This window comes from Asparagus officinalis, chromosome 7 (genome assembly GCF_001876935.1).
Source record: "Asparagus officinalis chromosome 7, Aspof.V1, whole genome shotgun sequence".
NCBI classification, from domain to species: Eukaryota; Viridiplantae; Streptophyta; class Magnoliopsida; order Asparagales; family Asparagaceae; genus Asparagus; species Asparagus officinalis.
Window position 1 is genome coordinate 43486035 of NC_033800.1, and position 22544 is coordinate 43508578.

At 37.6% G+C, this 22544-nt stretch overlaps 3 protein-coding genes and 1 pseudogene across 4 annotated transcripts; 2 read left to right on the forward strand and 2 right to left on the reverse strand.

Annotated features, from left to right (window-relative positions):
• The window catches only part of LOC109847054, an 8280-nt pseudogene extending 6332 nt beyond the window's left edge, over positions 1–1948 (forward strand).
• Positions 62–12349, forward strand: LOC109851057 (probable protein phosphatase 2C 33). Its single transcript, XM_020421172.1, has 8 exons — positions 62–158; positions 3088–3182; positions 3274–3445; positions 3529–3746; positions 4100–4207; positions 4292–4417; positions 4525–4757; positions 11868–12349. The coding sequence occupies exons 3-8, from the start codon at positions 3340–3342 to the stop codon at positions 12085–12087; spliced, it is 1011 nt and encodes a 336-aa protein (XP_020276761.1). The 5' UTR covers positions 62–158; positions 3088–3182; positions 3274–3339; the 3' UTR covers positions 12088–12349.
• LOC109851058 lies at positions 12052–14041 on the reverse strand. Its single transcript, XM_020421174.1, has 3 exons — positions 13586–14041; positions 12860–13134; positions 12052–12782 (listed from the first exon to the last, which is right to left on the reverse strand). Exons 1-3 carry the CDS (start codon positions 13733–13735, stop codon positions 12446–12448), a joined length of 762 nt encoding a protein of 253 aa, XP_020276763.1. The 5' UTR covers positions 13736–14041; the 3' UTR covers positions 12052–12445.
• LOC109848094 (protein DEHYDRATION-INDUCED 19 homolog 2-like) lies at positions 15132–22317 on the reverse strand. Of its 2 annotated transcripts, none has more exons than XM_020417413.1 (5): positions 22121–22317; positions 21823–21971; positions 21163–21240; positions 20697–20965; positions 15132–15591 (listed from the first exon to the last, which is right to left on the reverse strand). In XM_020417413.1, the coding sequence occupies exons 1-5, from the start codon at positions 22191–22193 to the stop codon at positions 15486–15488; spliced, it is 675 nt and encodes a 224-aa protein (XP_020273002.1). In that variant the 5' UTR covers positions 22194–22317; the 3' UTR covers positions 15132–15485. The 2 variants fall into 2 exon arrangements, with proteins under 2 accessions (XP_020273002.1, XP_020273003.1); XM_020417414.1 differs by lacking the exon at positions 22121–22317 and adding an exon at positions 22051–22072.

A 22544-nucleotide genomic window follows, 5' to 3' on the forward strand; every position in this document is an offset into this window, starting at 1 on the left:
TCACGGAATGGCGATTCCGATTTAGGGTTGAGTGATGACGAAACCATCAGCTCTCAGATCGAGCGCGAGGCCGCCGCTGGTTCCCCCTCGCAACCCTGATTGGTCGCGAGCTCCGCGGCAGAAATCGCGAGAGGCCTTCGCCCTTAGGTACGGACACGCTGCGCCTAGACCAGAGAGGCGAGGATTTGTTTTCTTGATCAAGCCTGATTGCTTCGGATCCCGGGGAACCAATCCACTGCCTTCTCTGTCTTTGCGCGTATGGTCACCGCCCTAAAACTTTCTCGCTTTTTTTTTTTTGATTTTCTTTCTGCACTCTCTTTGATGTATCTGAGTTGTTGAGTCACAGATCTTTGATGGCACACAATGGAGTATCTGCGGCCGTCTTCACAAAAGATCATCTTTTCGATCACGTGATGAGCGCGATCCCTCATGGAATTGGGAGGGATGAGTGGCTTCAAGAGCTTCTCGGGCTTTTGGTTGCTGGTTTCGTGAAGACCGATATCGATTTCCAGAGAAGAGGTATTATTTTGTTCAATTTTTAAGATTTTGGTGAGTTTAAAGTTCAGATCTCGAGATTTTTTTTTTGTGTGTGGCATTGCAGGAGAGGTATCGGGGACGACGTAACCTTTGTTGTGATTGTGGCTTGGACGGTGACCGTATGCCTCGGTGGGCGATTCGAGATGTATTATTGGATTCACAAGGTGGGGTGGTGACTTGCTGACTGTTGATCAATGATTGAGAGAATGTCGAGAGGGATGAGGGTAACAGCTAGTGGCGGAGAAGTCGGCAGGCTTAACCTTCTGTGGAGGGCAAGAGGTAATCTTAAAACTATGAAGGCCATTTTCCTCAGGCTTTATTAGAGTATGTATGACAACCTTAAACCCTCACCATAGCTTTGGATTTTGGTGTGGCGTGAAAGGGACCTCTGGTATGGTATCAGACCAAATCTAGGTTTCAATTCCCACAAATTTACAGCGGATTTAAACTAATATTATTTTTGAGTCGCGTTTTTGGCTACACAAGAAGGACTCTCAACCTGTGGGAGGATGTTAAGCAGTATAAATTATTGCCCTTAACTCTCACCATAAGCTCAAAGTTTTGATGTAGTGAAGGAACTTTGACAGGCTATAGTCTTTATGGAATTCTCAGTTCCCACCTTGTTCGATCTTATTTAGGTGGGTCCTCTGCGGTGTTGGCGCGGTGGTCTATGTCTTTCGAGGTCAATTGGCGGATACTGATGTTGGGTGCAGTTTATTGCCTGCGATTCCTCATGTTAAGCAAGTGAAGGTAAAATATTGGTATTTTCTGTTCTAGGGTTGGATGCATTTGTTGGATTATTTGAATGAACTGTTGTTTGATTGCGTGAATCTAGCTTTCAATGCTGGAGCAGGCTGATTATTGCCTCAGTATGGTGTAATGGACTCCTTGTCATCTGAAATGGCTGCCAAAGGCTTGCAGGGATTTACCTGCAGAGCTTGCTGCGAAGCTTGTTTTAGGTGGTTCTACAATAAAGTATAGTTATTTGCATTCATTTTTCAGATTGTAAGTATGTATATGTGTTCGAGATTGGATAGCTAAATTGTGGTTGCTCGACTGTTCAGGAAGCCCCTAAGAGCGAGTGCTTGAAGATGACACCACTTGCCTTGTGTTGATATCATACCGTCTGATCATTCTGTAGCACCACCCTCTCCCAGGAGCACCAGAATAAGTTGAGATCTCTGTTTTTAGGCCTAAGGTATCAAATTCTGTCAATAAGCATCCAAACAACTCTCATCTGTGGGATCTGTCGAGAGGAGCTATTCGAAGAAGGCTCTGCAATGTTGGAGGAGAGGTATGTAGTAGTACATGTGCAGTAATATTTTCAAGAGATACTAACTTTTATTTAAACTCGCTTAATTTTCTATACTCATGACATTTTCGTAAGTGCATTATTCACAGTATTGTCTAATTGTCATGATTCCTATTTTAATGCTCAAGTAGACTTGTTAAACTACTAAATTCCTTATTGTGTATCATATGCATTGTTCCATCATCTTATCAGCCTAGACATTCAGTTTAATTATTTGTACTTTCGTTTTAAATTTATGGTGGCTTCATCTGGCTAGATGAGTGTCATTTCAGTTTCTGCACTTTTATGAATACATTCTAGCTTTGGGCAATGTATTTCTGAATTCAGATGATTAGTGATATGTTTATAGCTTGTGCATCAATTATTTAGCTGATATTGAGTTTCTGAAGACCTTCCCTCCTTTTTGGTTCATTAGATGATGTTAACATACTTTTGTTTGCTTTAAATCCATAATGCAGAAAAAATGGTATAGTCTTTATTTTCAGTTTTACTAGCATTTTACGCATTATATATTATATTTTGTGTATAACCTGTTTAAGCTCCACCACATTGCAAAAATAAAATTTGTTTAGCCTATAGTCTATAGCCCCCGTTTAATGCGTACAACGCGGTCTCATTTATTTATTGATTTGTCGTAGGAGGGTAGGGTTTGATGGGCTGACTAATCCCACAAATCGCAAACTTGGGCTAGCTTTCTGTTAGTCAATAGTTGTATCTCCCATGCTTCTTTCTACATGCTTGTATCCTGCAATAAAATCATTCTTCAGTCTCAACTTATCACGTCTAGTTTTTATTACACCATCTTAACTTGTCGAAGCATGCATCTGTCAATAGTTTGATGGGGTTTGATGGCTGACTAACCCACAAATGCCAAATTGTGCTAGCTTTTCTGCTTAGTCAATAGTTGTATCTCCATGCTTCTTTCTACATGCTTGTATCCTGCCAATAAAATCATTCTTCAGTCCAACTTATCACGCCTAGTTTTATTACACCATCTTAACTTGTCGAAGCTTGCATCTGTCTTTGCTGTTTGCAATTTTTCTTGCCAAACAGTTTGAACAATATATATTTGCACATTTTATTGCTTTTCCAGGGCAAAAAAAAATCTTATATAACGCTACTCGAAGAACCTTTTTTATTTCATTTCTTGTCTTCAACACGCAGCTTCTAATTTTATCACATATTGAACATTAACATTTTCAGACCTTTAGTAGGCATTCGGGAAAAAAATCCTGGAACTGGCCTAGCCAAGAGAGGCGAGGATTTGTTCTTGATCAAGCCTGATTGCCTTCGGATCCCGGGGAACCAATCCACTGCCTTCTCTGTCTTTGCGGTATGGTCACCGCCCTAAAACTTCTCTCGCTTTTTTTTTTTTGATTTTCTTTCTGCACTCTCTTTTGATGTATCTGAGTTGTTGAGTTCAGATCTTTGATGGACACAATGGAGTATCTGCGGCCGTCTTCACAAAAGATCATCTTTTCGATCACGTGATGAGCGCGATCCCTCATGGAATTGGGAGGGATGAGTGGCTTCAAGAGCTTCCTCGGGCTTTGGTTGCTGGTTTCGTGAAGACCGATATCGATTTCCAGAGAAGAGGTATTATTTTGTTCAATTTTAAGATTTTGGTGAGTTAAAGTTCAGATCCTCGAGGATTTTTTTTTTGTGTGGTGGCATTGCAGGAGAGGTATCGGGGACGACGGTAACCTTTGTTGTGATTGATGGGTGGACGGTGACCGTTGCCTCGGTGGGCGATTCGAGATGTATATTGGATTCACAAGGTGGGGTGGTGACTTTGCTGACTGTTGATCATAGATTGGAAGAGAATGTCGAGGAGAGGGAGAGGGTAACAGCTAGTGGCGGAGAAGTCGGGAGGCTTAACCTCTGTGGAGGGCAAGAGGTAATCTAAAACTATGAAGGCCATTTCCTCAGGCTTTATTAGAGTATGTATGACAACCCTTAACCCTCACCATAGCTTTGGAGTTTTGGTGTGGTGAAAGGGACCTCTGGTATGGTATCAGAGCAATCTAGGTTCAATTCCCACAAATTTACAGCGGATTTAAACTAATATTATTGTTTGAGTCCGGTTTTGGCTCACAAGAAGGACTCTCAACCTGTGGGAGGATGTTAAGAGTATAAATTATTGCCCTTAACTCTCACCATAAGCTCAAAGTTTTGATGTAGTGGAAGGGAACTTTGACAGGCTATAGTCTTTATGGAATTCTCAGTTCCACCTTGTTCGATTCTTATTAGGTGGGTCCTCTGCGGTGTTGGCCGGGTGGTCTATGTCTTTCGAGGTCAATTGGGGATACTGATGTTGGGGAGTTTATTGTGCCGATTCCTCATGTTAAGCAAGTGAAGGTAAAATATGGGATTTTTCTGTTCTAGGGTTGGATGCATTTGTTGGATTATTTGAATGAACTGTTGTTTGTTGCGTGAATCTAGCTTTCCAATGCTGGAGGCAGGCTGATTATTGCCTCAGATGGTGTATGGGACTCCTTGTCATCTGAAATGGCTGCCAAGGCTTGCAGGGGATTACCTGCAGAGCTTGCTGCGAAGCTTGTTGTTAAGGTGGTTTCTACAATAAGTATAGTTATTTGCATCCATTTTTCAGATTGTAGTATGTATATGTGTTCCGAGATTGGATAGCTAAATTGTTGGTTGCTCGACTGTTTCAGGAAGCCCTAAGAGCGAGTGGCTTGAAAGATGACACCACTTGCCTTGTTGTTGATATCATACCGTCTGATCATTCTGTAGCACCACCCTCTCCCAGGAAGCACCAGAATAAGTTGAGATCTCTGTTTTTAGGCCTAAGGTATCAAAATTCTGTCAATAAGCATCCAAACAAACTCTCATCTGTGGGATCTGTCGAGGAGCTATTCGAAGAAGGCTCTGCAATGTTGGAGGAGAGGTATGGTAGTAGTACATGTGCAGTAATATTTTCAAGAGATACTAACTTTTATTTAACTGCTTAATTTTTATACTCATGACATTTTCGTAAGTGCATTATTCACAGTATTGTCTAATTGTCATGTATTCCTATTTTAATGCTCAGTAGACTTGTTAAACTACTAAATTCCTTATTGTGTATCATATGCATTGTTCCATCATCTTATCAGCTAGACATTCAGTTTAATTATTTTGTAACTTTCGTTTAAAATTTATGGTGGTTCATCTGCTAGATGAGTGTCATTTCAGTTTCTGCACTTTTATGAATACATTCTAGCTTTGGGCAATGTATTTCTGAATTCAGATGATTAGTGATATGTTTATAGCTGTGCATCAATTATTTAGCTGATATTGAGTTTCTTGAAGACCTTCCCTCCTTTTTGGTTCATTAGATTGATGTTAACATACTTTTGTTTGCTTTAAATCATAATGCAGAAAAAATGGTATAGTCTTTATTTTCAGTTTTACTTGAGCATTTACGCATTTATATATATATTTTTGTGTATAACCTGTTTAAGTCCACCACATTGCAAAAATAAATTTGTTTAGCTATAGTCTATAGCCCCCGTTAATGCGTACAACCCGCTCTCCATTTATTTATTGATTTGTCGTAGGAGGGGTAGGGTTTGATGGGCTGACTAATCCCACAAATGCAAACTTGGGCTAGCTTTCTGTTAGTCAATAGTTGTATCTCCATGCTTCTTTCTACATGCTTGTATCCTGCAATAAAATCATTCTTCAGTCCAACTTATCACGTCTAGTTTTTATTACACCATCTTAACTTGTCGAAGCTTGCATCTGTCAATAGTTGATGGGGTTTGATGGGCTGACTAATCCCACAAATGCAAACTTGGGCTAGCTTTCTGTTAGTCAATAGTTGTATCTCCATGCTTCTTTCTACATGCTTGTATCCTGCAATAAAATCATTCTTCAGTCCAACTTATCACGCCTAGTTTTTATTACACCATCTTAACTTGTCGAAGCTTGCATCTGTCTTTGCTGTTTGGCAATTTTTCTTGCCAAACAGTTTGAACAATATATATTTGCACATTTTATTGCTTTTTCAGGGAAAAAAAATCTTTATAACGCTACTCGAAGAACCTTTTTTATTTCATTTCTTTGGTCTTCAACACGCAGCTTCTAATTTTATCACATATTGAACATAACATTTTCAGACCTTAGTAGGCATTCGGGAAAAAAAATCCTGTTAACACAGCTTAAACCACTTTATGCACTTCATTCATCATTTTTAAATCCTGTGTGTTGTCTCCCTATCTCTTCCATATCCTCTCTAGTCTCTAGATTAATGTGGTATACCAAAATTTGGTCATGTTGTGAAATTGCTTACCGTATCTTGCGGCTGTAGCCCGCCTGAATTGAAGTGCCATATTCTGCGTCGTTTGGATTGACAGGTTGTATAAATGGCTAAAGGGCTGTTCCCTGCATTTTCGTGATAGTTTTTTTTTTCACTTCAACTTTATTTCTATTACTGCTTGAAGGTTGGGGTCGGCATTGCCTATGTAAATGTTTGTTTATTGTCCAAGGTTTCTCTAGGGCTTGGCACCTTGATGTTTGAGACTTCTAAGAATCTGAGGCCTATTCTGAAACTTATCCAAGTTTAACCTTAACAAGGTCTCATCTTTTTAATATTGATCATCTGCATGTTGCTTCAGATTTTTCATTTGTTATGGGTAGAAGATAGTAAGTTTTTTATTTTTGAATATCTTTTTGATGTTTGCAATCCTTGAGAAGCTGACCAATATTGACATAAGTAGAGTCTAGTTCACAAAGCATCTTAATTGCTTCTGAGGAAAATGTCTGTGTTTCAGAGCAGAAGTGTAGAGGGAATAGGAAAAGCGATGTACTTTGTCAGGCAAAATTTTTGCTTTTCCATTCTCTAATTATACATAAATGAACCGGCTTATGCATCTATTATTATTAGGTGTCATGCTGTTATTTTCATGAAGCATTGAAATGCATTTGGGGGGAGATGATTTTTAGAGCTTTTCAAAGATTCATCTTTTTAGTATATGGTATTAATATGTAATTGTTCATTTCCATGTCTGTTGCATAGTAGATCTATAGTTTTATAGTCTGTGTTTTGTTTCACTATTGTCATATCTTTATCCTGTTTCACTGCTTGCTAATCTTAACCTGGTCAAATGAAGAAACATTATCCAGTCATTTATCTTAAGAAACAGATAATATTTAAGAAATTCAAGCTAGCTTTAGGCAATAATTATGTTAAGTGTTCCTTCCGTGACAATGGTTTTCCTTTCGGTGAAATTCTACCCTTACCATAGTACAAGCACCTCTTGGGAGATTCTACCGATCTCGGGGATCCTGAGAAGTTGATAGTTGAAAAATGGAGGAAAAAATTACATACACAGGCCGAATTTTACCGATTGGATTGTGTATTTTGAAACGTGAAGTCATGTCATAGTGTAGGTGATTTGGTTAGTAAAAACAATTGCTTCCTAGTCATATCTGGATACCTGGAAACTCTAAGATATAGGTTTCTTGTTTTTCAATTGTCATGAAACAATGTATAAACCTTTTTTTGAGTCTTGATCAATAATCAAAGGTGTATCTATTTTATGGTTGCGTGTAATTTTTGGTTGTGTACTCAAATTTTAGCAGGCTGGAAATTTGACTCATGAATATATTTTAAGTTGTGGTTCAATAGTTTATTACTCTGGGAGTTCACTGGATGGTTAATAGCAAGGTAGAAACCTTAAAGATACTAGAGGGCTTGGTTCATAGGCACCAAAATTGACATCCTAGTGAATTTGGACAAGAGAATTTTTAGGACTAGCATTAGTGCACGCGCAAATGCACACACAAACTACATTAAATTCATTTATTGTAATTTTTATAAAAAAAAGATTAATTTAATAATATGAAATATCATCGATTTTCATAAGATCTTTTCATGATATTTGTTAATTTGAGATCAGTTATTTTATATTAGCTTATTTGAAATTGGCATATATTTCAATTTGAGTATTGATAATTTTCAAAACAGAAAATAGGGTACTGTATTGCAACTTGATGGAGAAGTTTTAGAAACCATTCTAAGAACACTTTAGAAAATGTCAATATGGAGATTCTTTTTTATATTTTATCTTCAAATTATTATATTTAATTATATTGTAAGTTATGCATATAGATATATTTTGACTTCAATAGTATTTGCATTAGAACATATTGATGTTTGAATTACTGTTTTATTGTATTTACTTATATCTAGTGATATTTTGTGGAAAGAACCTTATCATTTTATATTAATGTGTCCTATCAACATGTATTGTTAATATTTAATCACTAAGCTCTCGTTATATGCTCTTGTCATTGTTTAGAATGCTTCAAAAAAAGAAAGAAAATAAAAGAAAAAGGAAAATATCTCCTATCAAAATTCAGTACCTCAATATTTTCCTTATATATATTAGTATAGGTAATATTGATATAGATTAATATAAGTATCGATAATATAGATTTGGTCCATCTATAATAAAGATATTGTTTATGTAGTATTTATGTGGGTCCCATCAGACACGTCCCATCCTAATATCTCTCCATTGGCAAGAACAGACAACAACAGACTAATGCATGGTTTTTTGCTGGTTAGTAAAGATGGAGAATTCTAGAAGGGTGAGTATAAATTATTAGGTTTATATTTTTAAATCATGGAGTTTTTTTTGGGGCGTGGGGGTGGGTGGGGCTTTAGCAAATGACCGAACTGCCCTCAAAAGATTACTATGAAGGAAGGAATGTCCTTCAGTCCTCAAAATTTTGAACGGCCTTGCTTGGTTTTTAGTATATTAGAGGACATATGGCTTCTCGCGAAGTATACCATTGCAAATGATTTGATTTTAGGCTGTCTTAGTTGTGAAGTGCTGTTTACTTTGCATCAAAGTTAAGACACTCAATTGATTTTTTTTCTTTCTAATTTAGCTGCGCTTCCTTTCATATACAGTAGATTTTTAGGCCCTTATGTTTCCTGAGCGTATATGACCTGTCTAGGAAAAGCATATTCTGGACTTAAAAGTGTTTGGGGAGCTTATTTTTTAGTCAAAAAAGCTTTTAAGTTACCTTTTCCATATCTACTTATTTGGCAAATTCAAAATAAAATAGCTTTTAGTCCCATTTAAAAAAGTTGGGATTCCCCAACTTTTAAAAGAATAGTTTTTAAGCTCATATAAATAAGCTACGTTTGACCAAGCAAATGATTATTTTACCCATGCAATTTTTATAATTTTTTTATCATAAAAGTCAAGCCATCAAAAGTTAACATAACTTGTAACTTCAAAAATTAAGACCTCCCAAATGCCCTCTTAACAATTGTTTAGGATATGATGTCAGGCCCCTCTCTGTTATAGGTAATTGTCATTTCTCAAATATCTGTTTCAGGTCACAGGAAGAATGAGTTCACATTTCAGCTATAGTATTGGAATTGAATCAGTTATATGTTTGCTTCTTCTTTCTTTCTTTCTTTCTTTCCTTTTTTCCCCTTCTGAAGTTGAATCAGTAGGGTTTATTTGCATACTGTAGTTTTTTTGTTTGCTGGATCCTTATTCTCAGAAGCAGAAATACATGAGTTACTTAATGCAAAAGACCAATCCAAACACGTCAAGCTTGAAGAAGATTGGTCATTTAGTTTTAAGTGTTGATAGTTAGAAATTCAAGAATGAGTGATCAATCATCCTCCAAAAATTTCTATTCTTAATCATCAGATATATTTTTAACCTTTTTATAATTATCTTTTTTACTTTATTTAATTTTATTGGTCAGAGAGAATAGAAGTAAGAAATGCAAGATTATTGCTTTGACTGATATAAAGATACCATAGTTCTTTGATTGCGTGCAATTTGACTTGTTAATTGGTCTTGGTAGACTGTCCAGATTTTGTATGTTTAAGTAAGCTTTACATAACACTGGGCTTTATAGTGTTGAAATGTTTCAGAATTTTTTTTGGGCTGAAGCATTACGTTCGCATGGCATATCTGAATCTTCTGTTGTCACAATGAGTATGGATCTTCAATTTGGTGTTTAACTTAGAATCAACCTATTAACTTGAGGCTGTCCTGTTGCACCCAGCATTGGCACAAAAAAAGGGGCTAATTTACTTGTCATTTTGGTACACCGAGATTCAAAAACTTGTGATATGGAGGAGCTGAATCCGTTAGGGAATAGTGAAGATACTTATTAACTTTAAGGGGTGCTTGGCAACTCCCTCACTATATAGGTTACTGGAGCTACCCTGGTTAAAGGGATGAATTCTTGTTTGGGTAAAATTGGACAAAATCCAAACTTTTCTTAGTTCAAATTTAGGCCTTTAACCGAGTTAGTATTGAACCACCCCCCCTACCTGGATCACAACGAACCTGGTTAAGGTCTTAACCAGGTTAGTGAGGAGTAGCCAAATGCACACTAAGAGATTTTTGAGTAAACGGCTATTTTTGAACGTTTTGAGAGAGCGTTAATTCGGAATAACTGCGACCAACTGAATAGACACGGCGATGATTCGTTACTTTGGTTTGATTATTCCCAGGAATATAGTTAAATATGGTTTCAATTTTTCACTAGTTAGCCATTCTGTTAGGATGAGGTTGGAAACTAAAATCTTGTTAGCTGAAAAACTGATCTACTAGTAAGTTAGTAATTTTGTCTTCTCCATCAGAACCTTTGCTAGCGGAGTGGGGCTAACAGCTTAACTAAATGGGAGAAGAGAGAAAATCTGGTTTTTCTAGCGAGTGCATGGCAATCATCCTTTGTTTAAGTTTCAAGAGCAAAATCCTGATCTGGATACAAAATATTTCCAAGAGTTAGGCTTAATCGTTCTCAAGAATACTTGGAATTTGCGGTTGTAGATGTCCACTAAATATCCAATTGCAACCAAGCAAATAAGTGATGAATTTGTTAGCTCTTTTCCTGTTTGGTCTGCAGGGGTGTGGGTGTGAGTGTGTGCGTGTAAACATAGGTATAAGGTGGCAACTCATTTTGCCAAATTGGCTAGCAAGAGATGAAGTAGTGGTGAGACATACCTTACTAGTTGCATTGGATGATAGGTCTCACCATCTTCATCTCTTGTCTCCCACCACGTACAGACAAGTATGTGTATATATATGTATGTAGTAAATGGGGTGGTTGTGTCCCTCCATGATCTTGGCTGGTGTGTTGTTGATGTGTTACACATCCAAGCCGTTAAGTCTGATTTAGGTAACTTGATGATCTGGATGCAATAGTCTGGATGTATGCCATGTTAACAACACACTAACGAAGATTGTGGAGTGATACACCTGTCCTTGTTTACTCATTATATATAATAATATTTCCTATAATAATAATGTTGAGTTACACTTCTATTGATAGAATCCAAGCTATAGATCCAGATTTAAAACTTGGAACTACATTGAAAATCCGTATTGTTGGATGTGACGTAATATACATGGACTGTAGAAACCAAAATTTCAATGATTTCAACATGTTTTTATTCATGCACCAAGAGCTGAAAAATTATTTCGTTTTATGAAAATTCTGAAACACTGGTTTTTGACAACATAAAATGCATGGTTATAACACGTTTAAGTCATCCAAATCTTTATTTCTGAGTAGTTTATTTTTAGCTAGTCATATAACAACAGTAGGGAATTTCAATTTCAGAAATCAAAATTTAAATTTGGATCAATATCTAGCTGTGCCTACATCTTGGACGTCGTTAAAGTATGCACCATGCAGAGAATTTGGTCCAACTCAATTGTTTTGTGTTAATTACGAATTGTTGCACCTGATTGTTGTTCCATCTTAGTGACCCAACTAGAGAACTCCTCATATATTCTTCACAACAGCAGTTGCGACTGTTACTTGGTTTGTAATCTAATTTTCTAAACCGAAATTATTGTGCCGAGATGAAATTACTGGTTCATTTGGACTTCTGGTTCATAGCACCCTTTGCATCAAATTGTCAGAACTTATCCATATTTAAGTTAGTGTCACTTCCCCTTATAACATGTGATCAACCATGAATTTCATGTCCCAAAGAAGTGACCATGTGAACCCTCTTCTCGTGCAGGTTATTTACTAACTTCCCATCAAAGGCGAACTCTTCACCTTTTCGATGTGCGGTCTGCCAAACAAATCAAGAGCCGAATGAGGGCTTATCAGCCACTGGAGGCACCTTCTTCTCACCTACGCCAAAGCCATGGGAAGGTCCTTATCTTTGTAGCGAGTGCAAGAAGAAGAAGGAAGCCATGGAAGGCAAAAGACCAAGTAAGTCAACAGCATCCCGGTGACTTACAATGCTGAATACAAACTGTATGTATCCGTGATGATCCAGTGTTCAGTGGGGGGTTTTCTACAGTGGTGTGCTTGTTACATGTAAAAAGGAAAGCAGAAAGGTGAATAAGTTGTTTGCTGTGTTTTTTTTAGCTGTCAGTTTTATTGTTTGGGTGAGCTAACGGAAGTTCTATCTCCTATTTGTGAGAGTTTGATCACTAACCAGTTTGAAAATTTGTATGTCGATACACTGATGGAAATAGTGATATTTTTTTCCCCCAAGAGATCTTTATTTTCACAGCCTCTCTTCAAGCTTACAAGACGCAAGAATTTAAATTAAATTGATTGGACAGGCATAAAATCTAGCTTTCAGGTCTATGCGGAAGTCGAAGTTTTATCAACATGCTGTGGAGGTTGCCGCTGGCTCTGACGTTCTTCAATAACGGGTGCGGTGGGGGGAACATGTGGGTATGGGCCCGGGCCGGTTGGGATTCTTCCATGCTCTTGGAGCTGCAATCTTTGTGATCTCAATGCAGTCAGGTAAAGTCCGACGCCGAGGAACACCGTAACTAATCCAAAGACACCAGCGACCGCGAAAACACCAGGCCGAACTGCATGACAGTTGGGTTTAGGACTCGTCCAGTTGCTGAGGTGGCCAGATTCTACACCAATACCAATCATCAGAAGAACCTCGGCCAGAGCGAAAAAGACCCTGCAACCTTTAGGTTCTCAGTATTTTATAAGATTAAGATTTTCATGGGTTCAAACTTCAAATACGTTGAATCTTACCACGTCGTGAGAAAGAGGAAGCATGATTGCCAAGTAAGATCTCTGTTTGTTGATGTTGCTCTGGGATCTTGCGGTGTGGTCCAGGCTGCCAACGCCGGTGGCTGAGGATTTGTAACAGCGATGAGCATATAAGCAGTGCTCGGTGAACATGGGTATTGGCAAGAATGAGGAATGCGCGCCCACCGCGGGCGCAGGCCAGAGGAATGTCCTGCCGGTGCGCTGTAGTAGCACTTGTAGTCCTTGCTGCTCGGTGTGGTCACAAGCAAATATGTCACCTGACGAGAGTTTTTTTTTTTATAATAGTAATTTGTCAGGATGGTTAGATTGAAGAAAGCATGGTTCATCGAACCTTATCGAAATGGTTAAAATGGAGCGCTGATTCTTGAATCTCATGTTACCGTAGAATATCTATGACGAAGGAAAAATTTTATAGGTGGTTACTGGGCAGAAGGTATTTTATGTATCGGAATGTTTGGACGATCGAGAGGCTACATTTGCGGAAGGAAAATGAGTGCAACAGACGTGTGAATGTTATAATGGACTTCTGATATACACTAAGAGATGAGCAATTAGGGGTTGTCTCTATTGAGGATAAAATGAGAGAAAATCAATAACAATAAGTATATCTGAATGAAAGGATAGAGTTCATGTAGGAGGTCCCATTATTATTATTATTTTTTAAGATACACACTTTCTTCTTGTTGTTGGGATGGAGTAAAATAGTACCTCAGACCTGGAGCCCTCTGCTGTGAGGCACAAAATGAAAGCGGTGAGGCCGCAAAGCACAGAGAAGATGACAAGAAAGAGAGCGAGTCTGCTGCTGATACCGGCCTCCTTCAGCTTCTTCAGCGAGAGGTCGTCGTGAGTAATCGCCATCATCGCTTCCTTACTACAAACCAAGTCGGTGAGATTATGGTGCAGAATGATGCGACAACCCCTCAAGAGGTATAAGAGGGGGGTGATTGGGAGAGAGCTTGAGAAGTGAGAGGAAGAGAAAAGAATCCACTTGAGAGGTATTGCTTGTGGATTGAGGCGGTGAGGTGAGGGGGGGTTTTGCTTCGATCTGGGGTGATTCTCGTGGCCTTTGTATTTTCCAGTACAGAATCTCATGCACAGAGACAGAGTGTAAATAAGCTAGAGGTTGATTAGTTACTCAAACACGGAAAGTTTTGGTTTAACTTATTAAATATGAATTTATATACGGAAAAGAGAGCATAAGCTTTGCGTGGGGCCGAGGCATCACAGGAGTTTTGGTGACATTTTCCACCTTTTTCCCCCCCTCCTCCTCCTACATGCTTGTGTAGATTTCGGTAGAGAAGAGAGAGAGAGAGCGCATATGCAAAAGGGAAAGAATTGAGAACACTCTCAACGAAAGCAGAGAACATCAGAAGCTTAGCGATGCTGTCAGGAATAACAACATCATAATGTTCAATAAACACAAGAAGAAGTTATTTTAGCCACTGTATGCAGGATGCACAAACTAACGGTAACGGAGACTTATAGAGGGGTCTTTTATTAAATTTACATCTTTAAACTCTCGTTTTGGTAAAGAGAAGTTAAAACACCTTTAAATGTAAATCTTAATGAGACTATTTAATCTATCTCACAAATATTCTTCATCCTGTAATCTTATATCTGATAACATTTTTTCTAACCCTCGTTGCTGAAGCATGCTTAATGCACGCGTACTTGAATCGTAATGTAGACAATTAGTTTGGCAAATCAAGTTTTATATCATATTAGGTAATCACCGGTAAATGATGGATCCAGCCGTTGGAATATCCCCAACATGTGATCGACGACGTTGAACTAGACCAAATTTCAGAAAATACCCCTCGAAATTTGGACGATTCCCATAACTTTCAGATAACTACCCTTAACTTTGGATGATCATCAGACAACACCCCACAACTTTCACAGTAGTATGATAAATAATAATAATAATAATAATAAAATCTGAGTATAAAGAAACCCCCTTAAATAATAACAATAATAACAACAACAACAATAATAATATAAGGCTTATTAGAAAACCCCCTTTTAACATTGTTCTCTCCCAAGAAAACCCCTAAAACCGAGAAACCAATTTTCAGCGGCTAAAATATACCCCACCTGCTGTGATTTTATTTACCCTCGTGAAAAAAACGTGATTAACACTGATAAGGGGTTTCTAGATAAAATCTTAAAGTGGGCTTATAAGTTATTAACCCCAGAAGGGGTCTTCCTCATAATCGCAAGTTGGACAACTACAGCCCTAAAAATGGGAACAACAAGACACAAGAAGAAAGTTTATTTCAGGACCAGGTAACCCTGGTGGAAGGCAAGGAGCGTCCCAAATACACTAGTTAACGCGCGCAACTTATAAACTAAAAAAAAGGAAGAGTTATCTTGCAGTATTTCGTCCTTAAATAACATAAGAAAGACATACAACATGTTCTCTCATCTCCCATCAAATAAAACATATGCACATGCAACTTCCAAATGAAACCCCAAATTCGTAAGAAGATGAGGTTCCACGGTGCAGCTCAGAACACAACGGTCCCGTGGACTGTCTTCTGGCCTTGTTTCAGGCTCTCGCTTGCATGATCCCATTGCCCTACCGCTGCATTTTTGAAAACCTTACTCCTTATGAGCTATCACTTTCAAATATCGTGGAGAGTAAGAGACCCTGCACGAACTCGCTCCTGCAAGCTCTCTCCTTCTGCTCCGTCTCAGACAGAGATGGTTCCACACTGGCGTATACAAAAGATGTTGTATTAGCATACATTCTAACAAACAGGAAATACTGGATTAGCATGTATTTGGCAAAGAGCATGGCTTGATATTAATGAAGTAAACAAGAGCGTGTTTTTATTTTGTTTGGAGCTTGAGTTCAATACTGATACTAGCATATCGTTGATCTTGTTCAATGTTTCATTTCGAGGCTAAACATTTTCAATTATCAAGGTAAAGGTAGTGAATCATAAGATGGGGAAGGACCAAACACAGGTCAAATGGCATCTAGAATATCGGAAATAATGCGGAAAAGTTTTAAAACATGTGAAATATTTTCAATAAACATAAGCTAAGCAATATAATATTGCATTTACTAAGATATTTAAATTGAGCACTTGAAATGGAAAAGAAATATACAAGCACTGTGATCTTCAAAGCTGAATAACAGCAGACATGTAATTAGTTCATACATAATAAATCTTAGTTAGCTTGGTGAACGTCTATCTGGCAAACTGAAGGAACCGAGCAAGTTCTACACCAATAACTTGTACATTAGCTCATTGTCAGAAGAATATTAATAAATTTGATAACTTAAATAAAAAAAATAAAAAAAGGAAGATCAACAGAGCAAACAGGATGAGCTAGCCAAAAACAATTGCCCAGAAGCTATTATCCATAAAACAAGACCAGTCTCTTCCCACTTACGAACTTCATCGGTATAGGAGTTCTCGTATTACACACTCCAGTCAAATTTTCTGCCACATATGGGATGTAGCATTTTTAACATAACCCACACCTCTATGTTCACTGCGATAGCCAAATTAGAAATTCATATTCCAAGATGTATCAATAACATCACAGTAAATATAAATTTGATTAACTAAACATAATGCCATCAAGGACATAAGACAAATCAAGCAGGTAAAAAAAAATGTGAACCCTCAAGCGGGTCCACATTTCAGAATTTAAATCTCCATAATGACAGGCATTGTGGGTGCCTAGGCAGGGTGTAGACGTCTTTTCAGTTTATTATTAAGGCGGCTACTTCTGGCACAATGGGTGGGCAAAGGATAAGAAGGGAGAAGAAGAAAAGAGAGCAGAGATAAAGAGAAAGAACATTAATAGTAATCATTATTATTGCAAACAAAACTACTGAATTAAAGAAAATTACCTTTTGCAACTATGGACAATGATCAGAGCAGTTTAACCAGTTATTGGAACCTGAGACATTAGGTCTAGAAGCAAAGACAAAAACGAGGGAAGACAACATGAGAGAAAAAGGTTCTTTTTTTCCAAACATTCAAAACCTTAACCTTCATGTTTTATCTAATTTTGATTTGGAAATCATTTTGTGTCCCTTTCTTCGCATGTTACCATGCTTAACATACTTGTTTTTAAAACGGTGTGGCCCATTTAAGCGACCTCTGCCTCTTAGGATCCGTAAATGCGCAATTGGGTGGCATGCGTAGGGCCTCGGCCCTGGGCTCGATGAGAGAACCTGAGCACACTCCTAGGCTACTTTTTCAAACAATTTTCCCATCCATACAAAATATTAATATATCACAAAGACCTTAAGGCCTACAGATGCATATCACCAGATTGCAAAAACAAATATCTCCGAATGAAATTAAGATAGGGCATTAACAGGTCAGACCAGGATTTTAGCACATTTAGAGCCGAAACCTAAATTTATATTGGTTTTTGAAAGCAGGAAATCCCACCAATTAGCTTTTAGGCCGAATAAGACTTTGAGTCAATTTTTTAGTTCCTACAAGGTTGGGAAGGTTAGATGAGGTAATTTTCAAGTAGATTATCCCCAATTTTAAATACTAGAATATGTAAATTTAGTGGACTCCTATGCTGCATGGCTACTCCCGTGATAAAGTTGCATCCATACTTGATATTTGTGTAGATTATTAAAACACGCATCATATCCATATTGGACACCAACACCTATCAAATATACACATAATGTGTACTCAATTATGTAATACATGTTTTAGTTTAGAACACTCAGCATACGCTTCTTGAAGATTTATCCTACATCTACACTTCCGCGTCTACTTTCTGAAACTCATTGGACATGAATCAAGTTCATTTCAGTCATACCTAGTAGAACAATGACTTTAAAGGGTCATTGACTTCTTTTTCCAAAATAAATGATTTCCAATTTCTACATAATAAAAGGAACATAAAAGTATTATAGAAATTTTAATTCTCATAACATGCAATGAACAAATAATATTGATCTCATGTAGATTATTAATTTCACTACATCTATATAGTTACATCTTCCTACCCTTGCTTTTACAATTTGTTGTGTCTTGCACCGGCTACAGTACTCATGTAAAATGAACAATCATTTCCAAAGCCTTCCATAAGGCATAATCTATTAGTCATGTGCAATCAATGTAGAAATAACTTAATTCTGAATAGTTTTTCTTTGGAGTGGAGTAGTAGAATGAAGACAAAAAGACTAACAAGCATCATTATTAATTGATGATAAACTAATTACTCCATGAATGGAAAATTTTTGGATGTGTTTTGGGCGAGTTCAGAGACATGTATGGTTTCGGCTTATCGGGTTTAGAACGTATAGAATCTAAAAAAAAAAGACATCCATCGGCTAGGCGGGCCCAAAGACTTCCCAGTTCCTACAATTTCTTACGTTGGTCCAGGCAAGCTTCTGGTTCAACCTGACAGTTGACAATCCCTACAACCTAAATGTTATACAAAAGTACAAAAATCCATTTTTCCTATAGATGTTGTGTTTCCGTATCATGTGCATCAATGTGCGAAAAAATCAACTACTGAGAATTTGCAGTTGTCGAGCCCGATATATTGCTCTTAGAAGACAAAAGGGTTAAACAACAAAGAAAATGTCCTCCCACTTTGTCAAAAAGTATTATAAAACTATTCAGGAAAATAATCTTATAGCCCAACATGGGCTATGGCCCTGCATCCGAGAATTAACTTCAAAACATCTACTCTATTACGAGTATAACTCAATTGGCAGGAAGGAGCAGAGACTTGTACTCCTATTGTTATTGGGTTGTGAAAAGCAGAGCAAAGCAAAGAGATAAGGTGTTGCTTAGACTATTTGAGACTCAGGCAAAAGCACAAAGTTATTATTATTATTATTATTATTATTTTGAATAAGGGGAAAAAAGAAAAAAATCTGGGAAATTATTAAAAAAGTAAAAATTAGTGGCCTATATATATACATCAAACAGTGTTTAGAGTTCCTAAGCATGAAATAAATGTGTTAACGGTACTTAGATTTAATCACGCAATATTAACAAAATATTATATACATTGTAATGTGATAAATTAACATGTAGTGTCCTATGTAAAATCAAACAACAACGAGTTAATGACTCAACGTGTAAATTACCAGAGGGAAAGCTTTTAATGGATGGGCCACTTTGTGGGTTTAATGATCGTTGTGGGTTCATATCTTGTATCATGCCGCTTTTGGGCAGCATTTTAGAGTGGAAAGCGGCGAAGGGCACAAAATGCTTAAACAATGGCTTAAACAGAGATACATGTCTACTCCGTGGTAAGACGAATGAGGGTTCTAGTGTTGCTATTACTCTTGCAACACTTCTTTCTCACTCATCAGCATTGCTCATCACTCACTTGAATGGGTTCTCTCCCGGATTTTTCAGTTGTCAAAAAAATTTATCATTTGAAGTACATATCAAGGCTCTGGGTGGTCAATAGATGAATATCATAAGCACATCTAGGTACTAAGAAATATATATGAGGAATACGAAAGGTTCAAACATAGTGAAAATTGTGATGGGAAAAAAATGGATAGTAAACATAGGGTGGATCCATGAGTTAAATAGATTATGCTAGCAATGATACTGAAAATGCATGTAATCTAGATAAAAGGTTAAGAACTATGGGAAATTACCAGAAATCATTATGGAAATGATTGTTTCTTAAAGGACTTCACAAGGAAAGAACCCGAGATCGAACCTCTTTGCTACGAATGGGAAAAATAAAGTAGGGAGTTTGGTGAGTGAACTTAGAGAGTGATATTTCCTGTAGTAATCTCCTCTTTGATAAGTATATTCCTCTTGTTACTCTCGCCCATTCATGTAAGTCGAGATATTGACTGAACGTTAAATCCTTGCGCGTTGTTTTATTGTATCTATTATCTATATTCAGTTTTGTTATTGCTCTACATTGTATTAAGTAGCTCAGTGCTGCAACAAACTCTCCTGATCTTGCTAACTCATTCTGCACATTCTCTTTATAGTGATCAATCATCATAAAACTTCTTATTTCGTTGCAGCAGTGAGCTACGTAATACTGGGGCTGTATTGCTGTCAATATAAGTGAAATCCCCTGGATCTAATTATAATTAGTCAAATTATTTGTGTAAATTAACAACTGAACCATTTGTTATTTAACTTGTACTGACTATTGTTTGCCTTGGAAAAACACAAGGCAATTATCGCAACATACATTTTCCTTTTCAAATTAATATCTGAACAATTTGATAACTTAGCATAATGCTAGCACCTTTCATCAGAGCAAGCACATTGGATTTCCCTTAAATGACAAAGTGTGCATAACCAGTTAAGCAGTGAGATATTGATGTACTTATTATCCACTGAGACACTTGCACGTATACGTTTTTCAGTTAGCATAGGTGAACATGTACAATATCCGATCTAGTAAAAGAGAATAGTTAAAGAAGCAGACAGTTTCAGGCAGGGTATTCAAAAGGGTCTCCATGCAAATTCTATATACAGAAAAGGCACAACTTGAGGAGGTTCACCTATATTTGCACTTTCTGCACATCTCCAATCCCCAAATTGAAAACCTTTCTCTTAACACGAAAAAAATATCACGAGATCAACGAATACGCGAATACGCGAGACTCCGGGTTGTTTCCCATTGGAAAGCAACTTTTTCCAGTGCATAAGTTAATTAAAAGGTTAAAGCATTAAAACTCAAAGACACACTCAGGCTATCACACTCTTAACAACATTAAGTGATAGATGTAGTTAATTAAAAGGCTAGAGCATTAAAACTCAAAGATACACTCAAGCTATCACACTCTAACAAAATTAAGTGATAGAAGTAGTTAGCAGGCAGCTTTACATACCTTTCTACCGCTTTCACATCTGAACACTTGCTAACAAGGCATTCCCCCTCCAGAGACTCAGGTTGTATATCTCTTGAAGAGTCAGCCACCGGCGAAGTGTAGATCAATGATGACAGAAAAGGATCAGGTGCTGCATTAGGAGGAGGAACAGAATAGGTAGACCCACTGAGAAGAGCTTGTAGATTTCCTTCTCTAAGTTCCTTTCTCAATAAAGAAAGTGTAGAATGGGATCCAGCTGAACCTCTACGGAATCTCCTCCTTCGTTGCATGTAAGTGTAAGTTAAGGATTTCCAACCCTAGCCTCTACAATAGTATAATGTGCAAGACAGGAAAAAAAAAAACTTTGACCTCCTAAGTCCTAAATGCTCACCTACTTAAGAAATAACCATTACTCATTACTGAGTGATAATAACACCTGATATATGTGGAAAGCTCAAAGTTAACAACAATAAGAAAGAAAGGATATCTTGAAGAAGTTTCCATGCTGCATCGTCATGTGCGCAACCAAGTCCATGCCAACTCTTGCCGCACAGATGGGACATACCTTCAAAATGTAACTGATCTTAATTAAGCATCAACAGCTAACTTAGCATTCAACACATATATACACTAAAAGATGAAATACAAAATAGCCATTTTGTTTTCTTATTACTTGATGATGATGATGATAACAATAATTGCACTGTTTATTCTGAGCGAACATCGACATAACACAGTGGGATGGACTATTCAAAACTGTGGGTGCAATAGTCCAAAAGGAAACATTTAATTCATTCTCGAGGATGCAGAACAGTCGAACACCATATCCAAAACACAGCATCATCATGCTTATTTGAAGATTCCAAAAGGAAAATACTTTCAACTCCAAACCGCTTCATATATACAGAAGTAAACAAAATATGAGAACTGCCGGGTAAAAGAAAGCTTACTAACAATTCCAGATTAACGAGAAACCAGACTAAATTACAGGTCATCCTCGATTATATACTACAATTGCCTTTGAAAAACTTTACCAGTTCAGTAAAAGAGACCTAAAGAATCAGCCTTCTAGTGTTCAATCTAATAGATCATTAACCGAAAGCCGAAATTTTTTCAAGGACTTCCAACACAAATAACAAATTTTTACCCCATTCTTCGCCTCAACTGGATGTTCATCATCAATATGACAACAAAGCCCAATGATATCGAAATCCTCGGAACAAAACGGGCAAGCGAAGAACTCCGCTCGAGGCTCCTCATCGCCTCCATCGACTTCTTCAAACCCTAGGTACAGATCTGAACACCAAAAGCCCCATCAAACAACCACTCAAATCCCCAATCAACCTCACGAACTAGGGTTTCATCGAGGACTCACCGTATCGCGATTGAAGAGCAGATTGATGGCCCAATCAACCTCACGAACTAGGGTTTCATCGAGGACTCACCGTATCGCGATTGAAGAGCAGATTGATGACGCTTCGACGCAGCAGACAATCGAGTCCAAGAATCGGGTTCCATCGATTGAATCGCTTCCGAGATCGAACAAATCGAAGGTCAAACCCTAATTATATATTACTAGAAAAATTACAGTTTTTTTAGAAATAATTTATTGGGAAAATGGGGGAAGAAGGAGATGAGTGATAAAAGCCTGAGATAAATAGAAAGGGAGGAAAGGGGACAGAACCACCGACCGCGGTGGGTCAGCACTCTCACGGATCTCAAACTACCCATATATTGTACTGATAATCACGATTATGCCATCGTAACCTCCTTTTTTCACACACTTGTCGTCATTTTAGTGGCTAGATTTAATGGAGAGTTACTCTCCACTGAAAAACCACTAGTTGCTCAGGAACTTGAAAAAAATAA

Bases quoted from the DNA above. Each gene is read 5' to 3' on its own strand.
- LOC109848094 (XM_020417413.1), bottom strand. From the start codon at position 22,193: ATGGAACCCGATTCTTGGACTCGATTGTCTGCTGCGTCGAAGCGTCAT. The intron at 21,972-22,120 runs GTGAGTCCTCGA...TTTGGTGTTCAG, and splicing joins TGCTCTTCAATCGCGATACG to ATCTGTACCTAGGGTTTGAA. The intron at 20,966-21,162 runs ATATCCTTTCTT...ACTTACACTTAC, and splicing joins AGCATGGAAACTTCTTCAAG to ATGCAACGAAGGAGGAGATT.
- LOC109851057 (XM_020421172.1), top strand. From the start codon at position 3,340: ATGAGCGCGATCCCTCATGGAATTGGGAGGGATGAGTGGCTTCAAGAG. The intron at 4,208-4,291 runs GTAAAATATGGG...GCGTGAATCTAG, and splicing joins CTCATGTTAAGCAAGTGAAG to CTTTCCAATGCTGGAGGCAG. The intron at 4,758-11,867 runs GTATGGTAGTAG...CTTCTCGTGCAG, and splicing joins TCTGCAATGTTGGAGGAGAG to GTTATTTACTAACTTCCCAT.
- LOC109851058 (XM_020421174.1), bottom strand. From the start codon at position 13,735: ATGGCGATTACTCACGACGACCTCTCGCTGAAGAAGCTGAAGGAGGCC. The intron at 13,135-13,585 runs GTACTATTTTAC...AACTCTCGTCAG, and splicing joins CAGAGGGCTCCAGGTCTGAG to GTGACATATTTGCTTGTGAC. The intron at 12,783-12,859 runs GTAAGATTCAAC...TAAAGGTTGCAG, and splicing joins TTCCTCTTTCTCACGACGTG to GGTCTTTTTCGCTCTGGCCG.